The sequence below is a fragment of the Salmo trutta genome, chromosome 18 (genome assembly GCF_901001165.1).
Source record: "Salmo trutta chromosome 18, fSalTru1.1, whole genome shotgun sequence".
NCBI classification, from domain to species: domain Eukaryota; kingdom Metazoa; phylum Chordata; class Actinopteri; order Salmoniformes; family Salmonidae; genus Salmo; species Salmo trutta.
In genome coordinates this window covers 5,907,306-5,930,882 of record NC_042974.1, presented here as the reverse complement: position 1 = coordinate 5,930,882, position 23,577 = coordinate 5,907,306, and the positions used below count along the sequence as shown (strand labels likewise).

The 23,577-nt window shown below is 44.3% G+C and overlaps 1 protein-coding gene across 3 annotated transcripts in view; it reads right to left on the bottom strand.

The window, feature by feature from the left end:
- The window catches only part of col19a1 (collagen, type XIX, alpha 1), a 161,212-nt gene that overhangs the window by 97,194 nt on the left and 40,441 nt on the right, over nt 1–23,577 (bottom strand). For all 3 annotated transcript variants that reach the window (XM_029697582.1, XM_029697585.1, XM_029697583.1), the window contains exons 10-13: nt 15,461–15,505; nt 14,728–14,781; nt 12,614–12,658; nt 7,101–7,154 (exon numbers count right to left, since the gene is read on the bottom strand). In XM_029697582.1, coding sequence (XP_029553442.1) covers nt 7,101–7,154; nt 12,614–12,658; nt 14,728–14,781; nt 15,461–15,505 — 198 coding nt within the window. The remainder of the gene's footprint in view (nt 1–7,100; nt 7,155–12,613; nt 12,659–14,727; nt 14,782–15,460; nt 15,506–23,577) is intronic.

Here is a 23,577-nt window from a genome sequence, read left to right as displayed (position 1 = left end):
GTCCGTAATTGTTTGTTGTAGTGATTGTGCACCGTATGCTGGTAGTGACTGGGTTTTGTTTGAGCCATTTATTGTATTGTTCTGTTGACGGTGGTTTACGGTTATTAAACACAACCGTTGTAAATCAGTTTCCACTCTCCTGCGCCTGACTTCTCTGCCACCAGTAGCATGGCATTACAATATGTCTCTGGGCTTCAAGTTCAATGGTAAACCTGGAATCCAGAGGCGAAAGAAACGCACACCTATTTAGGCGAGGTGCTGGCTAGCGGAGTGGAACACTTGATAAAATAGTGTTCTAATCCTAGACATTCAGTTAGATTGTTTCAATATTCCCCATGTTATGTAATGTTAACAGGAGCTAACACGGCTGTCATAGGATTCTGTAGTGTCATGTAAATGCTTCATAATGCAGAACACTCAATGTCCCAACTTTGGTCAGGCCTACATGATGTACTGTCTGTTAGTAACATAGTATACAGTAATAATGCCCAGTCTGTCCAACTGGCTTGTTTTTCACATCATGTACGATAGATAGATACTGATATTAAAACATGGCTTTGTCACCAGACATGTGTTATGTTATAATAGATAACACATTTTAACCCAATTTCATCATCTGATTTCATTTGGACTTTAACACATTACAGTAAAATACACTTGGTAAGAAGTCAGAATACCCCATTTAACCAAGCATAGTTCCCTAGACATAATAAACTAATGGACACTATATCAATATTACTGCATGAAAACTAGCCAGCTGGCTAAATCTCTCACATTTAAAGAAATGTTCATTGATGTGCTTTGTCCCAGTCACATAACTACACACATAAATGAATCTCTACAGTACAGCTATTGATTGTACAGTATAAGAAACGGTTGAGACCATACCAGACAGCTTCATCATGTATAGCAGCAATACATAAAACCGCACTGACTGCAGATTCTCAACTTCAACTGCTGCATTTTAATGTGTGAACATTCAGTGGTGTTGACTTTACCAATAGTAATATAAATCACCCAGAGCCATTTTAATGTTAGATCAACATCCCCTACTAGTATAGCACTGTCAGTGTCAGTTTCCCTATCTGCAGGTCTGGATCAATATTTATGATGCAGGAACAAATTCATGATAAACTGATCTGAACTATAGGCTTAGATATATGGTATTCTATAGGTTTATAGTGATGGTGGTATTCTATAGGTTTATAGTGGTATTCTATAGGTTTAAAGTGGTATTCTATAGGTTTATAGTGGTATTCTATAGGTTTATAGTGGTATTCTATAGGTTTATAGTGATGTTGGTATTCTATAGGTTTAAAGTGGTATTCTATAGGTTTATAGTGGTATTCTATAGGTTTATAGTGATGTTGGTATTCTATAGGGTTATAGTGATGGTGGTATTCTATAGGTTTATAGTGATGTTGGTATTCTATAGGTTTAAAGTGGTATTCTATAGGTTTATAGTGATGTTGGTATTCTTTAGGTTTAAAGTGGTATTCTATAGGTTTATAGTGATGGTGGTATTCTATAGGTTTATAGTGATATTCTATAGGTTTAAAGTGGTATTCTATAGGTTTATAGTTATAGTGGTATTCTATAGGTTTATAGTGGTATTCTATAGGTTTATAGTGGTATTCTATAGGTTTATAGTTATAGTGGTATTCTATAGGTTTATAGTTATAGTGGTATTATATAGGTTTATAGTGGTATTCTATAGGTTTATAGTGATGGTGGTATTATATAGGTTTATAGTTATAGTGGTATTCTATAGGTTTATAGTTATAGTGGTATTATATAGGTTTATAGTGGTATTCTATAGGTTTATAGTGATGGTGGTATTCTATAGATTTATAGTGATGGTGGTATTCTATAGGTTTATAGTTAAGCTATAGAACATTTGGACACTTGATCATGTATTGATCTCATAAGACATTCAAATAACCCAGACCATAAACCAGGTTATTAACACTTTACAGTGTGTCAAGGGATTTTACCCATCACAGTACCTGAACTGACCATGGATTGAACAGAATGTCTTAAGTTTTTAGTGGATTAAACTCCACGGTAACAGACTAGAACCATGCACTTTGAGGGACATTTCATAAAAAGTATATATGTTTTTATTTAACCTTTATTTATCTAGGCAAGTCAGTTAAAAACAAATCCTTATTTACAATTACGGCCTACATCGGCCAAACCCGGACGACGCTGGGCCAGTTGTGCGCCGTCCTATGGGACTCCCAATCACGGCCGGTTGTGATACATCCTGGATTTAAAAGCCCCATTTCCCCTGGATGGGAAAGCCCTGGTCATTTAAATGGTTTATTTCTAGGAAGAAGTTTGATACACCCACTAAAGCCAGTGGACCGCTGGAAGACTAGCTGTCGTCATGGCATCAGCTAATGGTACCTCTTCAGCAAATGCAGACATCTGGATCTAGTACAATACTCACTTAATTATTACACAAATGTTAAGGGTTCAGAATAACAAAAAAACATACTGAATAGGTATTTACATTTGTTCTGATTCCACTGTCCAAATATCCTCCTACATGTTTTAACTCTATATTCAACCTACTGTATAGATCCATCCTGGCCCAGTTTACAACCTGGAAGACCTGGGTTCAAATACTATTTCAATCATACTTTATCTGGGCTTGATTGAGCTTGCCTGTCTTACTGGACCAGTAGAATAGTCTCAAAACTGCAAACACCGCCCTCTGGCACTCCAGACAGGCTAGAGCAAACTTATACATTGTTTTAAAGATTTCAAATAGTATTTGAACCCAGGTCTGCTGCTTAACACTGTGGTGGTATGAAGGAACAACATAGAGAATGTAGTGGGCTGACACTGAGGCCACTTCTAAATGATGTATGTTGTTGATCGTTAGAGAAAGGTCCCCTCTCTCCCTCTCTGCTGTCTGCTGAAGATAATGATGTCTTTAGGGAGAGGCTGGACCTTTTTCCTTCCCTGTCCTGTCTTCCTAAGATCAGACCAGTAAAGACCATGTTATCTCTGTCCTGTCTCCCTAAGATCAGACCAGTATAGACCTTGTTATCTCTGTCCTGTCTCCCTAAGATCAGACCAGTAAAGACCATGTTATCTCTGTCCTGTCTCCCTAAGATCAGACCAGTAAAGACCATGATATCTCTGTTCCGTCTCCCTAAGATCAGACCAGCAAAGACCATGATATCTCTGTCCTGTCTCCCTAAGATCAGACCAGTAAAGACCATGATATCTCTGTTCCGTCTCCCTAAGATCAGACCAGCAAAGACCATGTTATCTCTGTCCTGTCTCCCTAAGATCAGACCAGTAAAGACCATGTTATCTCTGTCCTGTCTCCCTAAGATCAGACCAGTAAAGACCATGATATCTCTGTTCCGTCTCCCTAAGATCAGACCAGTAAATAAAGACCATGATATCTCTGTCCTGTCTCCCTAAGATCAGACCAGTAAAGACCATGATATCTCTGTCCTGTCTCCCTAAGATCAGACCAGTAAAGACCATGTTATCTCTGTCCTGTCTCCCTAAGATCAGACCAGTAAAGACCATGATATCTCTGTTCCGTCTCCCTAAGATCAGACCAGTAAATAAAGACCATGATATCTCTGTCCTGTCTTCCTAAGATCAGACCAGTAAAGACCATGATATCTCTGTCCTGTCTCCCTAAGATCAGACCAGTAAAGACCATGATATCTCTGTCCTGTCTCCCTAAGATCAGACCAGTAAAGACCATGATATCTCTGTCCTGTCTCCCTAAGATCAGACCAGTAAATAAAGACCATGATATCTCTGTCCTGTCTCCCTAAGATCAGACCAGTATAGACCATGATATCTCTGTCCTGTCTCCCTAAGATCAGACCAGTATAGACCATGATATCTCTGCCTCCTTGTTTAGAGGCTGGGGCTCAGACCACATATCTAGGCAGGGAGAGGGAGAGAGAGAGGGAGAGACAACTCTTGTTAGCCTCTGCTCAGTGTTCTTGGGCCTTGTGACAGGCAGGCAGGGAGAGATGGGAGGCAGGGATGGGAGGATTTGAGTCTTTGCTCTAGCGCTGACTCTAGCGCTGACTCTAGCGCTGACTCTAGCGCTGACTCTAGCGCTGACTCGGGTTTACAGGGTTTACAGTTGACTACATTGGTTACATATCACCAGGCAAATTCAATACCAAGTATTTTAAGTGATTTGAAGTAGTATTTGAACCCAGGTCTACTCTGCTCAGTCTCTGTCCTCTCTGTCTCTCCTGCAGCAGCACGGTGTGAGACGATACAGGTCTACTCTGCTCAGTCTCTGTCCTCTCTGTCTCTCCTGCAGCAGCACGGTGTGAGACGATACAGGTCTACTCTGTTCAGTCTCCGTCATCTCTGTCTCTCCTGCAGCAGCACGGTGTGAGACAATACAGGGAGCTGTGTACACTAGGCTTGCTAATTACACACGGCGCTGTGCCTCTCTCGCTCTGACAGCGCCCAAGCCACAATACCTACACACACACACCTACACACATGGCACTGTGCCTCCTTTGCTCCGACAGTGCCCGGGCTACAACACACACACGCACGCACGCACACACCTACACACACCCACACACGTGGCACTGTTCCTCCCTCGCTCAGACAGCGCCCAGGCCACAACACACACACAGCACTGTGCCTCCCTCGCTCTGACAGCGCCCAGGCCACAACACACACACAGCACTGTGCCTCTCTCGCTCTGACAGCGCCCAGGCCACAACACACACACACAGCACTGTGCCTCCCTCGCTCTGACAGCGCCCAGGCCACAACAACACAATCTGGCAGCTCTCTCGCTCTGACAGCGCCCAGGCCACAACAACACAATCTGGCAGCTCTCTCCCTCTGACAGCTCCCAGGCCACAACAACACAATCTGGCAGCTCTCTCCCTCTGACAGCGCCCAGGCCACAACAACACAATCTGGCAGCTCTCTCCCTCTGACAGCGCCCAGGCCACAACAACACAATCTGGCAGCTCTCTCCCTCTGACAGCGCCCAGGCCACAACAACACAATCTGGCAGCTCTCTCCCTCTGACAGCGCCCAGAGCACAACAACACAATCTGGCAGCTCTCTCCCTCTGACAGCGCCCAGGCCACAACAACACAATCTGGCAGCTCTCTCCCTCTGACAGCACCCAGGCCACAACAACACAATCTGGCAGCTCTCTCGCTCTGACAGCGCCCAGGCCACAACAACACAATCTGGCAGCTCTCTCGCTCTGACAGCGCCCAGGCCACAACAACACAATCTGGCAGCTCCCCAGTACAGACTCTACATCTACCGCTTCAGCTAGCAAATAAATAGAGGGGGAGGGGGAGAGAGAGACAAATGGGAGGGAAGAAGGGAGGGGATAGCGAGGGATATGGTGTGGAGGGAGAAGTGGGGATAGAGAGATAGAGCAACGGGGAGAGAGAGAGAGGGAGGAAAGAGAGAGAGAGCAGAGGGGATAGAGAGAGAGAGCAGAGGGGAGAGAGAGAGAGAGAGAGAGAGAGAGAGAGAGAGTAGCAGGGGAATTTCTCAAGACAGCAGACTAATTATGTTTACTTACTTGCTGCCTGAGTCCCAAATGGCACCCTATTCGCTTTATTGTGCTCTGGTCTAAAGTAGTGCATTACATAGGGAATAGGGTCCCATTTATGGCGCACCCTCTGCCTCTTTCTAACCAGAGTGGCTGCCTGGCTGGTGGTAATGGCACTTTACTTTAGACAAGAGAGGTGAAGTTTTGTCATGTGTGGAGAGACTAAGAGATACACCTTTAGAGTTACAGTAAGGGGTTTGTCTTGTCTGTTGTGACTGCGTCCCTAATGGCACCCTGTTCCCCACATAGTGCCCTACTGTGACTAGAGCCCTATGTGCCCTGGTCAACCCTACTGGCCCTGGTCAAAAGTAGTGCACTACATAGGGAATAGGTTGCCGTTTGGTATGCGATTTGTGTCATGTGAGTGGGAACTGCCTTCAAAGCTGTGTTGGAACCAGATCCCGTAAGGGTAACAGAGATATCTAGAGTGGCCAGGCCCAACGAATACCACAGAGGTTACTCTAGAAAATGCTTTTTGCTAAGTTTCCATTGGCTCAGCGATTCACCGCCATAGCTGAACATCACCCCTAGCTTTAGGTTGAGAGGCTGATCCTGGTGAGACCGTCTATAGGAAAACAACCTGCTCATTAGTACTCAGATGTAGAGTTCACATTTAGCAGAAGCTTTAATCCAAAGAGATTTACAGTCATTACCTGAATACATTTTTTTGTATGGGGTGGCCCCGGGAATCAAACCCACCATCCTGACGTTGTAATCGCCGTGCTCTACCCACTGAGTTCCAGAAACCACGCCGAAAGGCTGACCACAGTGAGAAAGTCTAGAGGGAAATGTCCCAATTGACACTTGATCACTGACTAAGTGTAAATATCATATTTTACAGTAGAGAAACACTCAGAGGAAGCGTACCTTACTGCAAAGGCTATATTTACAACTTCAACACATAAAAACAACAGATCCGATGATATAAAGCTGCAGTCATATTCCTTACATAACCACCAGACGGGCTTTTTCTCTGTCACCTTATACGTCTATGACTGTACAAGCGGAGGACATATACATGTGGAACGTGGATTGCTTTGGGCACGGTTATATGGCTGTAGTCTTCCACTGAGCCAGACCCCGTAGTTAGTTCTCCTATCAGGAAAACGATACTCGCTCACATGGCAGTCATGCATACAAGACATTCTGTCTTCTTAGGTGTCCCCTTTACCCTTAAATATCACACGCTAGCTTTAAATAACAACTACAACCTAATATTAGCACGGACGTGGAGGGGACAGAGGGGGCAGGCAAGAGAATGTTCTAAAAACAAGTAAATAGGCCAAACTAAATTAACCTGGCAGCGCCTTCCAACACCCTTCCAAACTAAATTAACATGCACATTTATTTAGGCCACTGTTTTTATTATTAACGATGCAAATGAATAAACAGCGTACGATAGTAAAATAGCAAAGGTAGCACCTTACATTTATTTAGGGCAACTGACTATGTTAATAATTAATGATGCATATGAATAAACAGAATGGGATTAAAAACAGTATCTTACATTTATTCCAGGTTTCCCTTCCGCACCAGGCTCCCCAGCTGATCCCTTTTCACCCTGCAGAGGAAAGAGAAAGTTAGAAGAGCAAGTTCAAACTCAGGTCCTACAAAAGCACTCCATCATTTCAATGTATTATAAGTAGAGATGTGCAGTAACAACATGTTGTTTTGAAAGGTCTGAAGTCTCCTCAGGAGGCTGTTCCAAGGTGGCTTATCCAATCATTGATGCTCTTACTGCCAGGGCCTCTCACAAGGGATACTGGTCACAAGCATCATGACAAAATGTCAACTTCATCTGTAAACACAATTTATGTCTCCAAACCCAAAGCTAAATGGAAATCCTAACCCTTATCCTGAAAGATAAGACCTGATATGACCGGTCTGTCTTCATCTTCAGCGGTTTATTTATCCAAGTGATACGTAACAGGGACATTGAACTAAACAGTGATAAAGGTCACAGAACAGACAAGAAGTCATCTTCTAGTCCTCTGCTCTCTGTTTCACTCCCAAGTCTATTAAATAACCCACTCTAAGGCAACAGGCTGAAACAAATTCACAAATCATCCTGTTTATTTGTTTCCGTGAAATATCTGTCTGAATGTGGAGTCCTGGTTGTAAACAAATTAGGACTATGTTGACATTATAAATAAATGATGGGGCCAGGGGTGTGTGTGTGTGTGTGTGAGTGTGTGATAATGAAGTGTTTCTGATGGACCTAATTATCTGACAGTGCACACCCTTGTTTCACAACGTGATTGTAATTGATTTATGTGTTCATCGTTGATGTGTGTGTGTGTGTGTGTGTTCATCGTCCAGGTTGATAGAGAAGGCACTATCACACAGCTACATAACCAAATCATGTCATTAACCATGGAAGAAGCGCGCAGCAGTGATATGATAAACCTCTCTCTTGGCAGTCACCATTGTTTGAAATACATTCAGTATAGGAAGTGACATCCAAATGTTGCTGAATAAACAGGCATCGTAATAATGCTCCATTTCCACCTGTTTCATAAAAATCTCAACCACTTTATATGGACAATAAACGTTATTACTTGAAACAAACATGTTGCTAATATGCCTATTCAAACAACAACAATTATCAATCTGTTCAATAAACATGGTAACACTTGCCAATGCATGCAGGTATGATGTATTACAATGTTAAAAATGTCCTACAGAGAAATACCGTACTGTAAGCCTACTACTGTAAGACACATTATAAGACATAAAGCATTATAGCTGAGGGCTTTCAGTAAGATGTTACCGTTAGTTTTCCACTCTGCACAGGGGAACCAACCCAGTCTGTGTGACCAATGAGCTGTTGTGTTGAGGTCATCCCACAGAGGAACCAACCCAGTCTGTGTGACCAATGAGCTGTTGTGATGAGGTCATCCCACAGAGGAACCAACCCAGTCTGTGACCAATGAGCTGTTGTGTTGAGGTCATCCCACAGAGGAACCAACCCAGTCTGTGACCAATGAGCTGTTGTGTTGAGGTCATCCCACAGAGGAACCAACCCAGTCTGTGTGACCAATGAGCTGTTGTGATGAGGTCATCCCACAGAGGAACCAACCCAGTCTGAGTGACCAATGAGCTGTTGTGTTGAGGTCATCCCACAGAGGAACCAACCCAGTCTGAGTGACCAATGAGCTGTTGTGTTGAGGTCATCCCACAGAGGAACCAACCCAGTCTGAGTGACCAATGAGCTGTTGTGTTGAGGTCATCCCACAGAGGAACCAACCCAGTCTGTGTGACCAATGAGCTGTTGGGATGAGGTCATCCCACAGAGGAACCAACCCAGTCTGTGACCAATGAGCTGTTGTGTTGAGGTCATCCCACAGAGGAACCAACCCAGTCTGTGTGACCAATGAGCTGTTGTGATGTGGTCATCCCACAGAGGAACCAACCCAGTCTGAGTGACCAATGAGCTGTTGTGTTGAGGTCATCCCACAGAGGAACCAACCCAGTCTGAGTGACCAATGAGCTGTTGTGTTGAGGTCATCCCACAGAGGAACCAACCCAGTCTGAGTGAACAATGAGCTGTTGGGTTGAGGTCATCCCACAGAGGAACCAACCCAGTCTGTGTGACCAATGAGCAGTTGTGATGAGGTCATCCCACAGAGGAACCAACCCAGTCTGAGTGACCAATGAACTGTTGTGTTGAGGTCATCCCACAGAGGAACCAACCCAGTCTGTGTGACCAATGAGTTGTTGTGTTGAGGTCATCCCACAGAGGAACCAACCCAGTCTGTGTGACCAATGAGCTGTTGTGTTGAGGTCATCCCACAGAGGAACCAACCCAGTCTGTGTGACCAATGAGCTGTTGTGATGAGGTCATCCCACAGAGGAACCAACCCAGTCTGTGACCAATGAGCTGTTGTGTTGAGGTCATCCCACAGAGGAACCAACCCAGTCTGTGACCAATGAGCTGTTGTGGTGAGGTCATCCCACAGAGGAACCAACCCAGTCTGTGACCAATGAGCTGTTGTGTTGAGGTCATCCCACAGAGGAACCAACCCAGTCTGTGACCAATGAGCTGTTGTGTTGAGGTCATCCCACAGAGGAACCAACCCAGTCTGTGACCAATGAGCTGTTGTGATGAGGTCATCCCACAGAGGAACCAACCCAGTCTGTGTGACCAAATAGATGTCCTGAAGATCAGGAACTAAGTTCCCCCGAGGTATCCCCTCTACAGTATGTCATGCTTCACCACTACACCTGGTATCCTATGCATTGCCAGCTCTGCTACACAGCAAAACTCTGTTTACAAATGGTTATGGAGGGCTTATGAAGCCATTATCAATGCACTAAGAAGGCTATATAAGCTGTGACATTCTCCTCTACAGTACGTCACCTAGTATCCTGTGCCAGCTCTGCTACACAGTGAGGCACTCTGTATACATCCAGATGTGTACAAACTAGCTACAGTATGTAGAGCTTATGAAGACCCTATGAGTGCTCTATAAAGCCTTTTTAAGTTGTTTATTCAACAACTTGTTCATTCGCCCCATTGGATATCATTCATAGAACTGTTTATCTCAGTGTTATCTCAACAGCCTTAATAGTGACTGTTTAGTGTCTGCTCTGTTTCCCTCTGAATTGCTATTCAGTAGCAGTCCCTGTATGTCATACTGAACAGGCAGCCCAGTCCCTGTATGTCATACTGAACAGGCAGCCCAGTCCCTGTATGTCATACTGAACAGGCAGCCCAGTCCCTGTATGTCATACTGAACAGGCAGCCCAGTCCCTGTATGTCATACTGAACAGGCAGCCCAGTCCCTGTATGTTGTACTGAGCAGGCAGCCCAGTCCCTGTATGTCATACTGAGCAGGCAGCCCAGTCCATGTATGTCGTACTGAGCAGGCAGCCCAGTCCCTGTATGTTGTACTGAGCAGGCAGCCCAGTCCCTGTATGTCATACTGAGCAGGCAGCCCAGTCCCTGTATGTCATACTGAGCAGGCAGCCCAGTCCCTGTATGTCATACTGAACAGGCAGCCCAGTGCCTGTATGTTGTACTGAGCAGGCAGCCCAGTCCCTGTATGTCATACTGAGCAGGCAGCCCAGTCCCTGTATGTCGTACTGAGCAGGCAGCCCAGTCCCTGTATGTTGTACTGAGCAGGCAGCCCAGTCCCTGTATGGCATACTGAGCAGGCAGCCCAGTCCCTGTATGTCATACTGAGCAGGCAGCCCAGTCCCTGTATGTCATACTGAGCAGGCAGCCCAGTCCCTGTATGGCATACTGAGCAGGCAGCCCAGTCCCTGTATGTCATACTGAGCAGGCAGCCCAGTCCCTGTATGTTGTACTGAGCAGGCAGCCCAGTCCCTGTATGTCATACTGAACAGGCAGCCCAGTCCCTGTATGTTGAACTGATCAGGCAGCCCAGTCCCTGTATGTTGAACTGAACAGGCAGCCCAGTCCCTGTATGTTGAACTGATCAGGCAGCCCAGTCCCTGTATGTTGAACTGAGCAGGCAGCCCAGTCCCTGTATGTTGAATTGAGCAGGCAGCCCAGTCCCTGTAAGTTGATCGGAGCAGGCAGTCCAGTCCCTGTATGTTGTACTGAGCAGGCAGCCCAGTCCCTGTATGTTGAACTGAGCAGGCAACTCAGTCCCTGTATGTCATACTGAGCAGGCAGCCCAGTCCCTATATGTTGTACTGAGCAGGCCAGTCAGTGTATTGTACACTGTGCCAGAGGGACAGATTTCTCCCTCAGTCCATTGGCCTAATCAGAGAGGATATGGTGATGAAAAGAGTCTCTTTCATTATGGCGTTTTAAACTGTCCATCTGCTCAGCCCAATACTTAGTGGAGCCACACCGCCATTACGAAGGAACTAATTATGCAAAAGCCACAAAATACAGACCATTTTCCTGAAAGCATAGCTTTGTTTTCCTGTAATTTCATAGTCTACTGAAGTCCTTTTACGATATTTATTCTAAACACATCCAGCCTTTAGCCCATAAAGCCACACCACCATTATGAAAGAACAAATTATGCAAATGCTACACAATTCTATTCTGGTCCCAGATCTGTTTGTGCTGTAGCTCACTCCTCTGAGACCAGCCCAACATCATGCAGCATTCCTGAGTATTTCCCTGAACCCTTCGCATGAATGCATGTCTAAAGGACGTCACGCTGCTTGCTTAGAGAGTACCACTTCCTCCTGATTCGGCTCACACCGACGCTCGAACACAGAACCTCTGCCTTGCTAGCACATGTGACCGCCCTCCTGAACCAACTTACCAGTCGGTGCCAAACGAAAAGGCTAGTTATTTGCTGACGCAAGTGGGGACAGTTCAGGCTGAGGAGGACGTTTCCCACACCCCCATGTGATACTCATGCTGCCTGCAGCCTATCGTTTCATTTCCCTGAATCCTTGCATGAATGCATGGTGTTTTACTGTAGGTGTAGAGACTAGGTCAGAGCTGTGATATATACATTCCAGACACGTCCTTCACATGACACCAAGTTATTAGAGTTCAGATCAATCCACATTGGACATTATCTCCAGATAATCATAGAATACACTATGCATGTACCTTCATGGTTGCATGTAAAATATGAATAGCTATTGTGTTAGTCTTGAGATTACAGGGGAAAAGGCCTTGGGTTATGAAATAATCGATTCCCACGGGGGACCAGTACGGAGAAAAAAATGTATGAAATGTATGCATTCACTACTGTAAGTCGCTCTGGATAAGAGTGTCTGCTAAATGACTAAAATGTGAATGTAAAAAGGAGATTCTTCAGAGATGTATTAGAAAACCTGTGCTAGAAAATCCTTTAAAATAAAATATATATAACAACAGAAGACATATGCTACATATTAATAACCATGTATCCACTGCAGTGGGACTTTGCATGCTTGGAATATGAATGACTATATATCCACTACAGTGGAACTTCGCACGTTTGGATGAACTGGTGTTTATACATGACAGAGAGTGAAACCAGATACATTTACCATTATGTAATATGTGTGTGTGTGTACGTTTCCATGCATGTGTGTACTTACCATTGCTCCATCGATCCCCTTAGACCCGTTTGATCCTGCCTCCCCCTGAAATTACAAGGTTGAAACTTGAAATGCTAAATAACAAACATTGAAGGTCTACTCGTTCATGAGGAGAAATATCTTCGTAGTTTCACTGAGGTCTGTGCCGTAGGGTTCAGTGCAGCTCTGAATGGGCCTTCGTTCACACATCAACAATGTTTAGCACCTTGAGGCAACTTCAAAATTCTCAAAACGGAATTATACATCACTTCAGGTTATAAAGAATAAGAGCAGGACTATTTCCCATACACCTTACTGTATATACATGTACAGTACATATTCCATACTGTCCAATATCTAATGCATAAGGAATAGCCACAACTCTATGACTAATGTATATTTACATACACAGAAATATTTCGCTGGTAGGTGTATGATATTCACTTGTGTTTACAAGATGAAAAAGCTAATTATTTGTTCATCTCCTCTGACCCTGTATTGAAGCAGCATTGAATCAGAGGGTATACAATACTGTAAATACATGAGGAGAGGATATAGTAGAAGTCCTATCTCCCTCCTAAGGGACTATGTCTCTGTGTGTAAATCCCTTTGTGTCCTGGGTGCAAATCCTGTTCCTGGAGAGATACCATCCTGTAGGTTGTCATGCCAACCCTGTTCCTGGAGAGCTACCATCCTGTAGGTTGTCACTCCAACCCTGTTCCTGGAGAGCTACCATCCTGTAGGTTTTCACTCCAACCCTGTTCCTGGAGAGCTACCATCCTGTAGGTTGTCACTCCAATCCTGTTCCTGGAGAGCTACCATCCTGTAGGTTGTCATGCCAACCCTGTTCCTGGAGAGCTACCATCCTGTAAGTTGTCACTCCAACCCTGTTCCTGGAGAGCTACCATCCTGTAGGTTTTCACTCCAACCCTGTTCCTGGAGAGCTACCATCCTGTAGGTTGTCACTCCAATCCTGTTCCTGGAGAGCTACCCTCCTGTAGGTTGTCACGCCAACCCTGTTCCTGGAGAGCTACCCTCCTGTAGGTTGTCACTCCAACCCTGTTCCTGGAGAGCTACCATCCTGTAGGTTGTCACGTTAACCCTGTTCCTGGAGAGCTACCATCCTGTAGGTTGTTACTCCAACCCTGTTCATGGAGAGCTACCATCCTGTAGGTTTTCACTCCAACCCTGTTCCTGGAGAGCTACCATCCTGTAGGTTGTCACTCGATCCCTGTTCCTGGAGAGCTACCATCCTGTAGGTTGTCACGTTAACCCTGTTCCTGGAGAGCTACCATCCTGTAGGTTTTCACTCCAACCCTGTTCCTGGAGAGCTACCATCCTATAGGTTTTCACTCCAACCCTGTTCCTGGAGAGCTACCCTCCTGTAGGTTGTCACGCCAACCCTGTTCCTGGAGAGCTACCCTCCTGTAGGTTGTCACTCCAACCCTGTTCCTGGAGAGCTACCATCCTGTAGGTTGTCACGTTAACCCTGTTCCTGGAGAGCTACCATCCTGTAGGTTGTTACTCCAACCCTGTTCATGGAGAGCTACCATCCTGTAGGTTTTCACTCCAACCCTGTTCCTGGAGAGCTACCATCCTGTAGGTTGTCACTCGATCCCTGTTCCTGGAGAGCTACCATCCTGTAGGTTTTCACTCCAACCCTGTTCCTGGAGAGCTACCATCCTGTAGGTTTTCACTCCAACCCTGTTCCTGGAGAGCTACCATCCTGTAGGTTTTCACTCCAACCCTGTTCCTGGAGAGCTACCATCCTGTAGGTTTTCACTCTAACCCTGTTCCTGGAGAGCTACCATCCTGTAGGATTTCACTCTAACCCTGTTCCTGGAGAGCTACCATCCTGTAGGTTTTCACTCCATCCCTGTTCCTGGAGAGCTACCCTCCTTGAGGTTTTTTCTCCAGCCCTGTTCCTGGAGAGCTACCCTCCTTGAGGTTTTTACTCCAACCCTGTTCCTGGAGAGCTACCCTCCTTGAGGTTTTTGAGGCTACCCTCCTTGAGGACATAGAAAACCCTCCCACAGATTATATGTAGTTGGAGAATAACAGCTTAGTGGTTTAAAACAGTAACCTTATATCTTACATATCATGGTCAGTCCAAACAGGCCAACAGTCTGACTCACCTTCTGTCCAGGAATACCATCCAGACCTGGTGAGCCAGAAACACCCTGGTCACCCTGAGGGAGAAATAGAACACACACACACAATTAGGATTAGGCATGCACACGCACACACGCACAGTAAAAGGGTTGGCCTTAAGACATCTCCAAAACAGCAAAACAGTACGCTGCGGTAGCTAATACAGTTTGGATGGAAATCACACGAACCACACAGGCAGAGTAGGCCAAGTCACACCACCATCAATCTCAATATGAATGTTATGACACTTGATATAGACTTTGCATGTCATGTGCAGTGTTGAGTAACGCAGACCAGCTTTAGCCAATTCTCAACCTTATCAAGTATAGGAAAATGTTTGGGTGGGCCGCGCCTTTTAAGTGTTATGTCATTAGATTGGATCGAGTTTCATAGGCAAATATGTCCTTGTATGTGTGGTGTGTGTGTGTGTGTGTGTGTGTGTGTGTGTGTGTGTGTGTGTGTGTGTGTGTGTGTGTGTGTGTGTGTGTGTGTGTGTGTATTCTTCAACTTCAACGTCTAAGGGCCCTAGAGGAGGGTTTAGAGGGTGATGATGCTTTAGAGTGGTCCTGGTGAACTGAAGGTGATAGACCATGTTCAGACCCAGCTGACAGGGCACTCTCTGAGTTTATTATGTTCAAACAGATATGTAAGTTGTGAAATATCTCATATACAGTACATTGTATAAATATAAAATATTTCCATGGTAACATACTGTACCTTCTGGCTAGAGTTTCCAGGGAATCCGTCTTTCCCGGTCTCTCCCTGCAAAGGAAGACATGATACAGTCAGTAGCTGCTGCTCCCTTATTGGTCATTTAGTTAGTGACTGCTTGTCTTATTGGCTGTACAGTCAGTGGCTGGTCTATAATTGGCTGTACAGTCAGTGGCTGGTCTCTAATTGGCTGTACAGTCAGGGGCTGGTCTCTAATTGGCTGTACAGTCAGTGGCTGGTCTATAATTGGCTGTACAGTCAGTGGCTGGTCTCTAATCGGCTGTACAGTCAGGGGCTGGTCTCTAATTGGCTGTACAGTCAGTGGCTGGTCTCTAATTGGCTATACTTTATTTATTTATTTCACCTTTATTTAATCAGGTAGGCAAGTTGAGAACAAGTTCTCATTTACAATTGCGACCTGGCCAAGATAAAGCAAAGCAGTTCGCCAACATACAACAACACAGAGTTACACATGGAGTAAAACAACATACAATCAATGATGCAGTAGAAAAAAATAAGACTATATACAATGTGAGCAAATGAGGTGAGATAAAGGAGGTAAAGGCAAAAAAAGTCCATGGTGGCAAAGTAAATACAATATAGCAAGTAAAACACTGGAATGGTAGATTTGTAGTGGAAGAAAGTGCAAAGTAGAAATATAAATAATGGGGTGCAAAGGAGCAAAATAAATAAATAAATACAGTAGGGGAAGAGGTAGTTGTTTGGGCTAAATTATAGATGGGCTATGTACAGGTGCAGTGATCTGTGAGCTGCTCTGACAGCTGGTGCTTAAAGCTAGTGAGGGAGATAAGTGTTTCCAGTTTCAGAGATTTTTGTAGTTCGTTCCAGTCATTGGCAGCAGAGAACTGGAAGGAGAGGCGGCTGAAGGAGGAATTGGCTTTGGGGGTGACCAGAGAGATATACCTGCTGGAACGCGTGCTACAGGTGGGTGCTGCTATGGTGACCAGTGAGCGGAGATAAGGGGGGACTTTACCTAGCAGGGTCTTGTAGATGACCTGGAGCCAGTGGGTTTGGCGACGATTATGAAGTGAAGGCCAGCCAACGAGAGCGTACAGGTCGCAGTGGTGGGTAGTATATGGGGCTTTGGTGATAGTCAGTGGCTGGTCTCTAATTGGCTATACAGTCAGTGGCTGGTCTCTAATTGGCTATAAAGTCAGTGGCTGGTCTCTAATTTGCTGTACAGTCAGTAGCTGGTCTCTAATTGGCTGTACAGTCATTGGCTAGTCTCTAATTGGCTGTACAGTCAGTGGCTGGTCTCTAATTGGCTATAAAGTCAGTGGCTGGTCTCTAATTGGCTGTACAGTCAGTGGCTGGTCTCTAATTGGCTGTACAGTCAGTGGCTGGTCTCTAATTGGCTGTACAGTCAGTGGCTGGTCTCTAATTGGCTGTACAGTCAGTGGCTGGTCTCTAATTGGCTGTACAGTCAGTGGCTGGTCTCTAATTGGCTCTACAGTCAGTGGCTGGTCTCTAATTGGCTGTACAGTCAGTGGCTGGGCTCTAATTGGCTGTACAGTCAGTGGCTGTTCTTTTAGTAGCAGCTTGTCTCTCCCACATCTATGGCAAGTAAGTGTGGTTAAAATTGCACTTTTTCTAATCGTTCCCTGAACACGTCACAGACATGGCTATAATATTTTCCTGAATGTTGCAGCCAAGGAATGGTGGTAGGATTTGGACAACATGAATAGGCCTTGATAAAGCTTAGTTCGTAGCAATAGTTCCTTAATTGGACTAATTATTGTCATATTGATACAGTATACCACCCTGCATCCCACTGCTGCTTGCCTCTGAAGCTAAGCAGGGTCAGTCCCTGGATGGGAGACCAGATGCTGCTAAAAGTGGTGTTGGAGGGCCAGTAGGAGGCATACTGGTCTAAAAAATAAAATAAATGTCCCAGGGCAGACATTGCCCTGTGTAGGTGTTTCTGTCCTCCTGATGGGATGTTAAACAAGTGTCCTGACTCTCTGTGGTCACTAAAGATCCCATGGCGCTTATCATAAGAGTAGGGGTGTTAACCCTGGTGTCCTGACTCTCTGTGGTCACTAAAGATCCCATGGCGCTTATCATAAGACTAGGGGTGTTAACCCTGGTGTCCTGACTCTCTGTGGTCTCTATAGATCCCATGGCACTTATCATAAGACTAGGGGTGTTAACCCTGGTGTCCTGACTCTCTGTGGTCTCTATAGATCCCATAACACTTATCATAAGACTAGGGGTGTTAACCCTGGTGTCCTGACTCTCTGTGGTCACTAAAGATCCCATAACACTTATCATAAGACTAGGGGTGTTAACCCTGGTGTCCTGACTCTCTGTGGTCACTAAAGATCCCATGGCACTTATCATAAGACTAGGGGTGTTAACCCTGGTGTCCTGACTCTCTGTGGTCTCTATAGATCCCATGGCACTTATCATAAGACTAGGGGTGTTAACCCTGGTGTCCTGACTCTCTGTGGTCTCTATAGATCCCATAACACTTATCATAAGACTAGGGGTGTTAACCCTGGTGTCCTGACTCTCTGTGGTCACTAAAGATCCCATGGCACTTATCATAAGACTAGGGGTGTTAACCCTGGTGTCCTGACTCTCTGTGGTCTCTATAGATCCCATGGCACTTATCATAAGACTAGGGGTGTTAACCCTGGTGTCCTGACTCTCTGTGGTCTCTATAGATCCCATAACACTTATCATAAGACTAGGGGTGTTAACCCTGGTGTCCTGACTCTCTGTGGTCACTAAAGATCCCATGGCACTTATCATAAGACTAGGGGTGTTAACCCTGGTGTCCGGACTCTCTGTGGTCACTAAAGATCCCATGGCACTTATCATAAGACTAGGGGTGTTAACCCTGGTGTCCGGACTCTCTGTGGTCACTAAAGATCCCATGGCGCTTATCATAAGACTAGGGGTGTTAACCCTGGTGTCCGGACTCTCTGTGGTCACTAAAGATCCCATGGCGCTTATCATAAGACTAGGGGTGTTAACCCTGGTGTCCTGACTCTCTGTGGTCACTAAAGATCCCATGGCACTTATCATAAGACTAGGGGTGTTAACCCTGGTGTCCTGACTCTCTGTGGTCTCTATAGATCCCATGACACTTATCATAAGACTAGGGGTGTTAACCCTGGTGTCCTGACTCTCTGTGGTCTCTATAGATCCCATGACACTTATCATAAGACTAGGGGTGTTAACCCTGGTGTCCTGACTCTCTGTGGTCACTAAAGATCCCATGGCACTTATCATAAATTCACAATCTGGCCTAATTATCCCCAGCTTCCAATTGGCTCATTCATCCTCCCTCCTCTCCCTTGTAACTATTCCCCAGGTCTTTGCTGTAAATGACAATGAGTTAAAATGATGTAAAATAAATAAACATTTATTTGGTTGACATAGAACTACAAAGGTTAAATGTCACTATTTTTTACATATTCTAATGAGACCATGTAGAAGCAGCTAGCAGAAATGTTGTTTCCCCTCGTCAAACAAGACCCTAACACAGTGAAACAGGATTACTGTGGATCTGGGACGTGTAGCTTCCCAATTATCGAGTAATACAATCCACCTCGCTCTCTGCAGCTGTTGGCTCGCTGTGTTAAATACAACAGGCTGGGAACAGCTGTAAGGGAGGCAGGATGGGACCCTAGCTTAGCTCAGTGAACTGCTGGACCTCCTAAATCCTCTGGCTAATGTGTGAATAAGACACTAACGGCCACTGACTGTAGCCTACATTAGTATAAAGGACATGCCCTGGGCCATAATGGTTATAGTAGCTTTTGGAGAAAATATCCAAATAATGTTCGTTTTTGACATTTTTAGAATGTGTCCAAGCTAAAATCCTTAATTGCTACATCCATTTTTGTACTTATAAATTAATGATATTGTATATACCCATAGATTCTAGAAGAACAGAACTCATAAATTAATCATACTGTATACACCCATAGATTTTTGAAGAATTTCACTTATAAATGTCTCATGAGCTTAGTTCAGCTGTCATACCCCTTCAGAACCCAAAATATAAGCGTGTTAAATTTGTAAACAAAGTAAATGTAAACAAACACTGTATAGTGTCAAAACATATTTAAAACTATCATTTTGATATCATGGATGGTCAGTCCTTGCATCCATAGTTCTGTCTACAAATTTGAATGGTTACTTTTCTGGGGCGGTGGTTAGAGAGTTGGGCCAGTAACCGAAAGGTTGCTGGATCAAATCCCAGAGCTGACAAGGTAAAAATCTGTTGTTCTGCCCCTGAACAAGGCAGTTAACCCACTGTTCCCCAGTAGGCTGTCGTTCTGCCCCTGAACAAGGCAGTTAACCCACTGTTCCCCGGTAGGCTGTCGTTGTAAATAAGAATTTGTTCTTAACTTACTTGCCTAGTTAAATAAAGGTTTAAAAATATATCTATGTAATTTTATTATCCAGGCTCATCCCTCAATTGCTTACCAAAATAGAAACGGGGTGGAGCGCTTGTTATTGTTTAAATTGAGGACTGTAGCTTTAAAGTAACTGTCCAGTGAAAATCTCACTTTAAAAAGTAGACTCAGCAAAATGATGTTGCCACGAACAGCACCGCAGATATTGAGATGAGCGAGATGCAAGACTTCGCTCTCACACAGTCACGTACAGTGTCTGCGCATGTTCACGGGTTCACGTCACGCTTTGCAGCCTGGTAACCAGGGCACCAAAACAACAAAGAAGTTGAGCCATGTGCTTTCATGGTTGTTGCAGAAACTGACCCACTATGCTGTTTACTTTCTGTATGTATGTTGTATTGCTGAGTCTACCTTTAAAAGCTCATTATAACTAATACACAAATAATGTTGTTGACTCGTCCTATACTCGTATTTGTGGTCAAAGCAAAAAAGTGAAGAAGAAAATACTTCAAAAATCCCATCTTAAACTATTATCTCAAACAGACCATTTAAAAAATGCTTGCCATTTCCTCACAGAAGATCACGTCATGTTTTTGGCAGAGACGTCTCATTGGCTGAGCTGGCCAATCAGCTGTTGACTTGTCATTTATATTTTTATTGAATGCTATATAGCCACACCATGATGCTGTTGGGGTACGCCCACACCATTGCAACACAGAAAAGCTGCTTTTTAACATACAAAATAAGGAAAACTATTTCACTCATATTGTAATTAATTAAAGGTAATAGTTCATAGAAATCTGCAAACACTGGACAGTTACTTTAAGGACATGTCCATGTGGCCTACTAGTGATGTAGGAGATAGACAGTAGCCTATGGAATCTATAGGATAACCAGTGATGTAGGAGATAGACAGTAGCCTATGGAATCTATAGGATAACTAGTGATGTAGGAGATAGACAGTAGCCTATGGAATCTATAGGATAACCAGTGATGTAGGAGATAGACAGTAGCCTATGGAATCTATAGGATAACCAGTGATGTAGGAGATAGACAGTAGCCTATGGAATCTATAGGATAACCAGTGATGTAGGAGATAGACAATAGCCTATAGAATCTATAGGATAACCAGTGATGTAGGAGATAGACAATAGCCTATGGAATCTATAGGATAACCAGTGATGTAGGAGATAGACAGTAGCCTATGGAATCTATAGGATAACCAGTGATGTAGGAAATAGACAGTAGCCTATGGAATCTATAGGACAACTAGTGATGTAGGAGATAGACAATAGCCTATGGAATCTATAGGATAACCAGTGATGTAGGAGATAGACAGTAGCCTATGGAATCTATAGGACAACTAGTGATGTAGGAGATAGACAGTAGCCTATGGAATCTATAGGATAACCAGTGATGTAGGAGATAGACAGTAGCCTATGGAATCTATAGGATAACCAGTGATGTAGGAGATAGACAATAGCCTATGGAATCTATAGGATAACCAGTGATGTAGGAGATAGACAGTAGCCTATGGAATCTATAGGATAACCAGTGATGTAGGAGATAGAACCCTATAGTCTACTGGTATAGGAATGTTCCACATCCCTTTAGACAAGGCAGAGTCACCCCAGTAACACTATGTATTGTGTGCTGCATGAACTGCAGGTATGTAGAACTGATGTTGGGGATAGATAATAGTCTATAGCTATTATGTTCTGCCTGATCATTAATAGCACCCGCCTGGTGTCCCAGATCTCAATCAGTCCCTGATTGGGGTTAGCAGTGGACTGGCTTCAAGGTACAGTTTGGAATATAAGGAGCCTATAGGGATGTTTGCATTCTCTTTAGAACAAGTGGACTCTTCCCCAGGGCTATTCTGAGGCTTAGGTCCAACGCTCAGCAGAGCATTAAACCCCAATCTGCAGCAGAACCACAGGGTTAAAGGTTACCCTGGTGCCTGTAACTCTACATCCTCTCCCTGTGTGAACTGAAACATTGTCCTGTGGCATTCTCCTTCATTCTTCCCCTCTGACTGTCTGTCTGCTGCCATGTCAAGGAAGGGCAGGTCATTTATCAAATGTCTTTCTCACACACACACACACACACACACACACGCACGCACGCACGCACACACACACACACGTCCCCCGCTAAGTGACAACATGAGCGTTCTCCTCTGTTAAATCCATTAGAGATAATTATGACACTCTTCAACAGGGTAATTAATATATGTTGTTGCTCCAACGTGCATAATTGGGTTTATCTCTAACTAGCTGAATGTTTGCTGTGTGATCATGTATTGACAGTGGTGACAACGCTTCTCACCATCTACAAAATTAGACATTGAAAGCAAAGCTAGATTCGGTGGTGAAGGTTGCTGACGAGCCCTTCACCAGTATCGCGTTACTCAGAACCTAAGCTGTTCTCAGGGCAGGTCTGCCAGTTTTCACTAGCAGAAGGGACTTTTCCTAACAGGTTAGGAGAATGAGGTTCAGGTGAGGAACAGGGTTTGGGATAGGGTTCGCGAAAATGCATTAACAACAACAAAAAACATGACTGGAACATATCTAGCTACAACCAGGCCTGCCCTGAGAACACCCTCCGTTTCCACTAATATGATTCTGCTAAAAAACAACACTATCTGTGACAATGTTTACTGTTTGACAATGTGTTGGCAGTGGTGGCTAAACATTTAGGAATCTTTGAAGTTCGTTGTTAGCATCTGAAAGAGAACGCTGGCTGTTGCTTTGACCTATACAGTGCGTTCGGAAAGTATTCAGACCCCTTCACTTTTTCCACTGCTGTGTCACGTTACAGCCTTATTCTAAAATGGATTAAATTGTTTTTTTCATCAATCTACATACACAATACACCATAATGACAAAAAAAGCAGGTTTATAGAAATGTTTGCAAACGTAAAAAAATATGAACAATCATTTACATAAGTATTCAGACCCTTTACTCAGTACTTCCCCAGATCTGTGCCTCAACACAATCCTGTCTCAGAGCTCTACGGACAATTCCTTCCACCTCATGGCTTGGTTTTTGCTCTGACATACACCGTCAACTATGGGAGCTTATATAGACAGGTGTGTGCTTTTCCAAATCATGTCCAATCAATTGAATTTACCACAGGTGGACTCCAATCAAGTTGTAGAAACATCTCAAGGATGATCAATGGAAACAGGATGCACCTGAGCTCAATTTTCAGTTTCATATCAAAGGGTCTGAATACTTATGTAAATAAGGTATTTGTTGTTTACTTGTAGTAAATGTGCAAGCATTTCTAAAAACTTGTTTTCGCTTTGTCATTATGGGGTATTGTGTGTAGATTGATGAGGATTTTTTCAAATTTAACCCTTTTAGGGATTGAAAATGTGGAAAAAGTGAAGGGGTCTGAATACTTTCCCGAATGGATTCTATTTTCTATTGCGAAAGGCGAGCAGCATAATATGAATGGAGAAACAGAGACGTTTATCTTTGGTAGTAAAACCATAAGCCCTATTAACGTAGGCTGTTTTTAATGCCTTAAGGGATTTTGTGGGCTGAGTTTATGTGATGTCATTACTCCTCGGGAAGAAAACCTTAGAATACCACTGACTGTCAGCCAACTGGATATCAAACACATTTCATACCCTCTTTCATCAAGGATATCCTTTTATCTTCTTCCATCCCTCCATCCATCCATCCCTCCATCCATCCATCCATCCATCCCTCCATCCATCCATC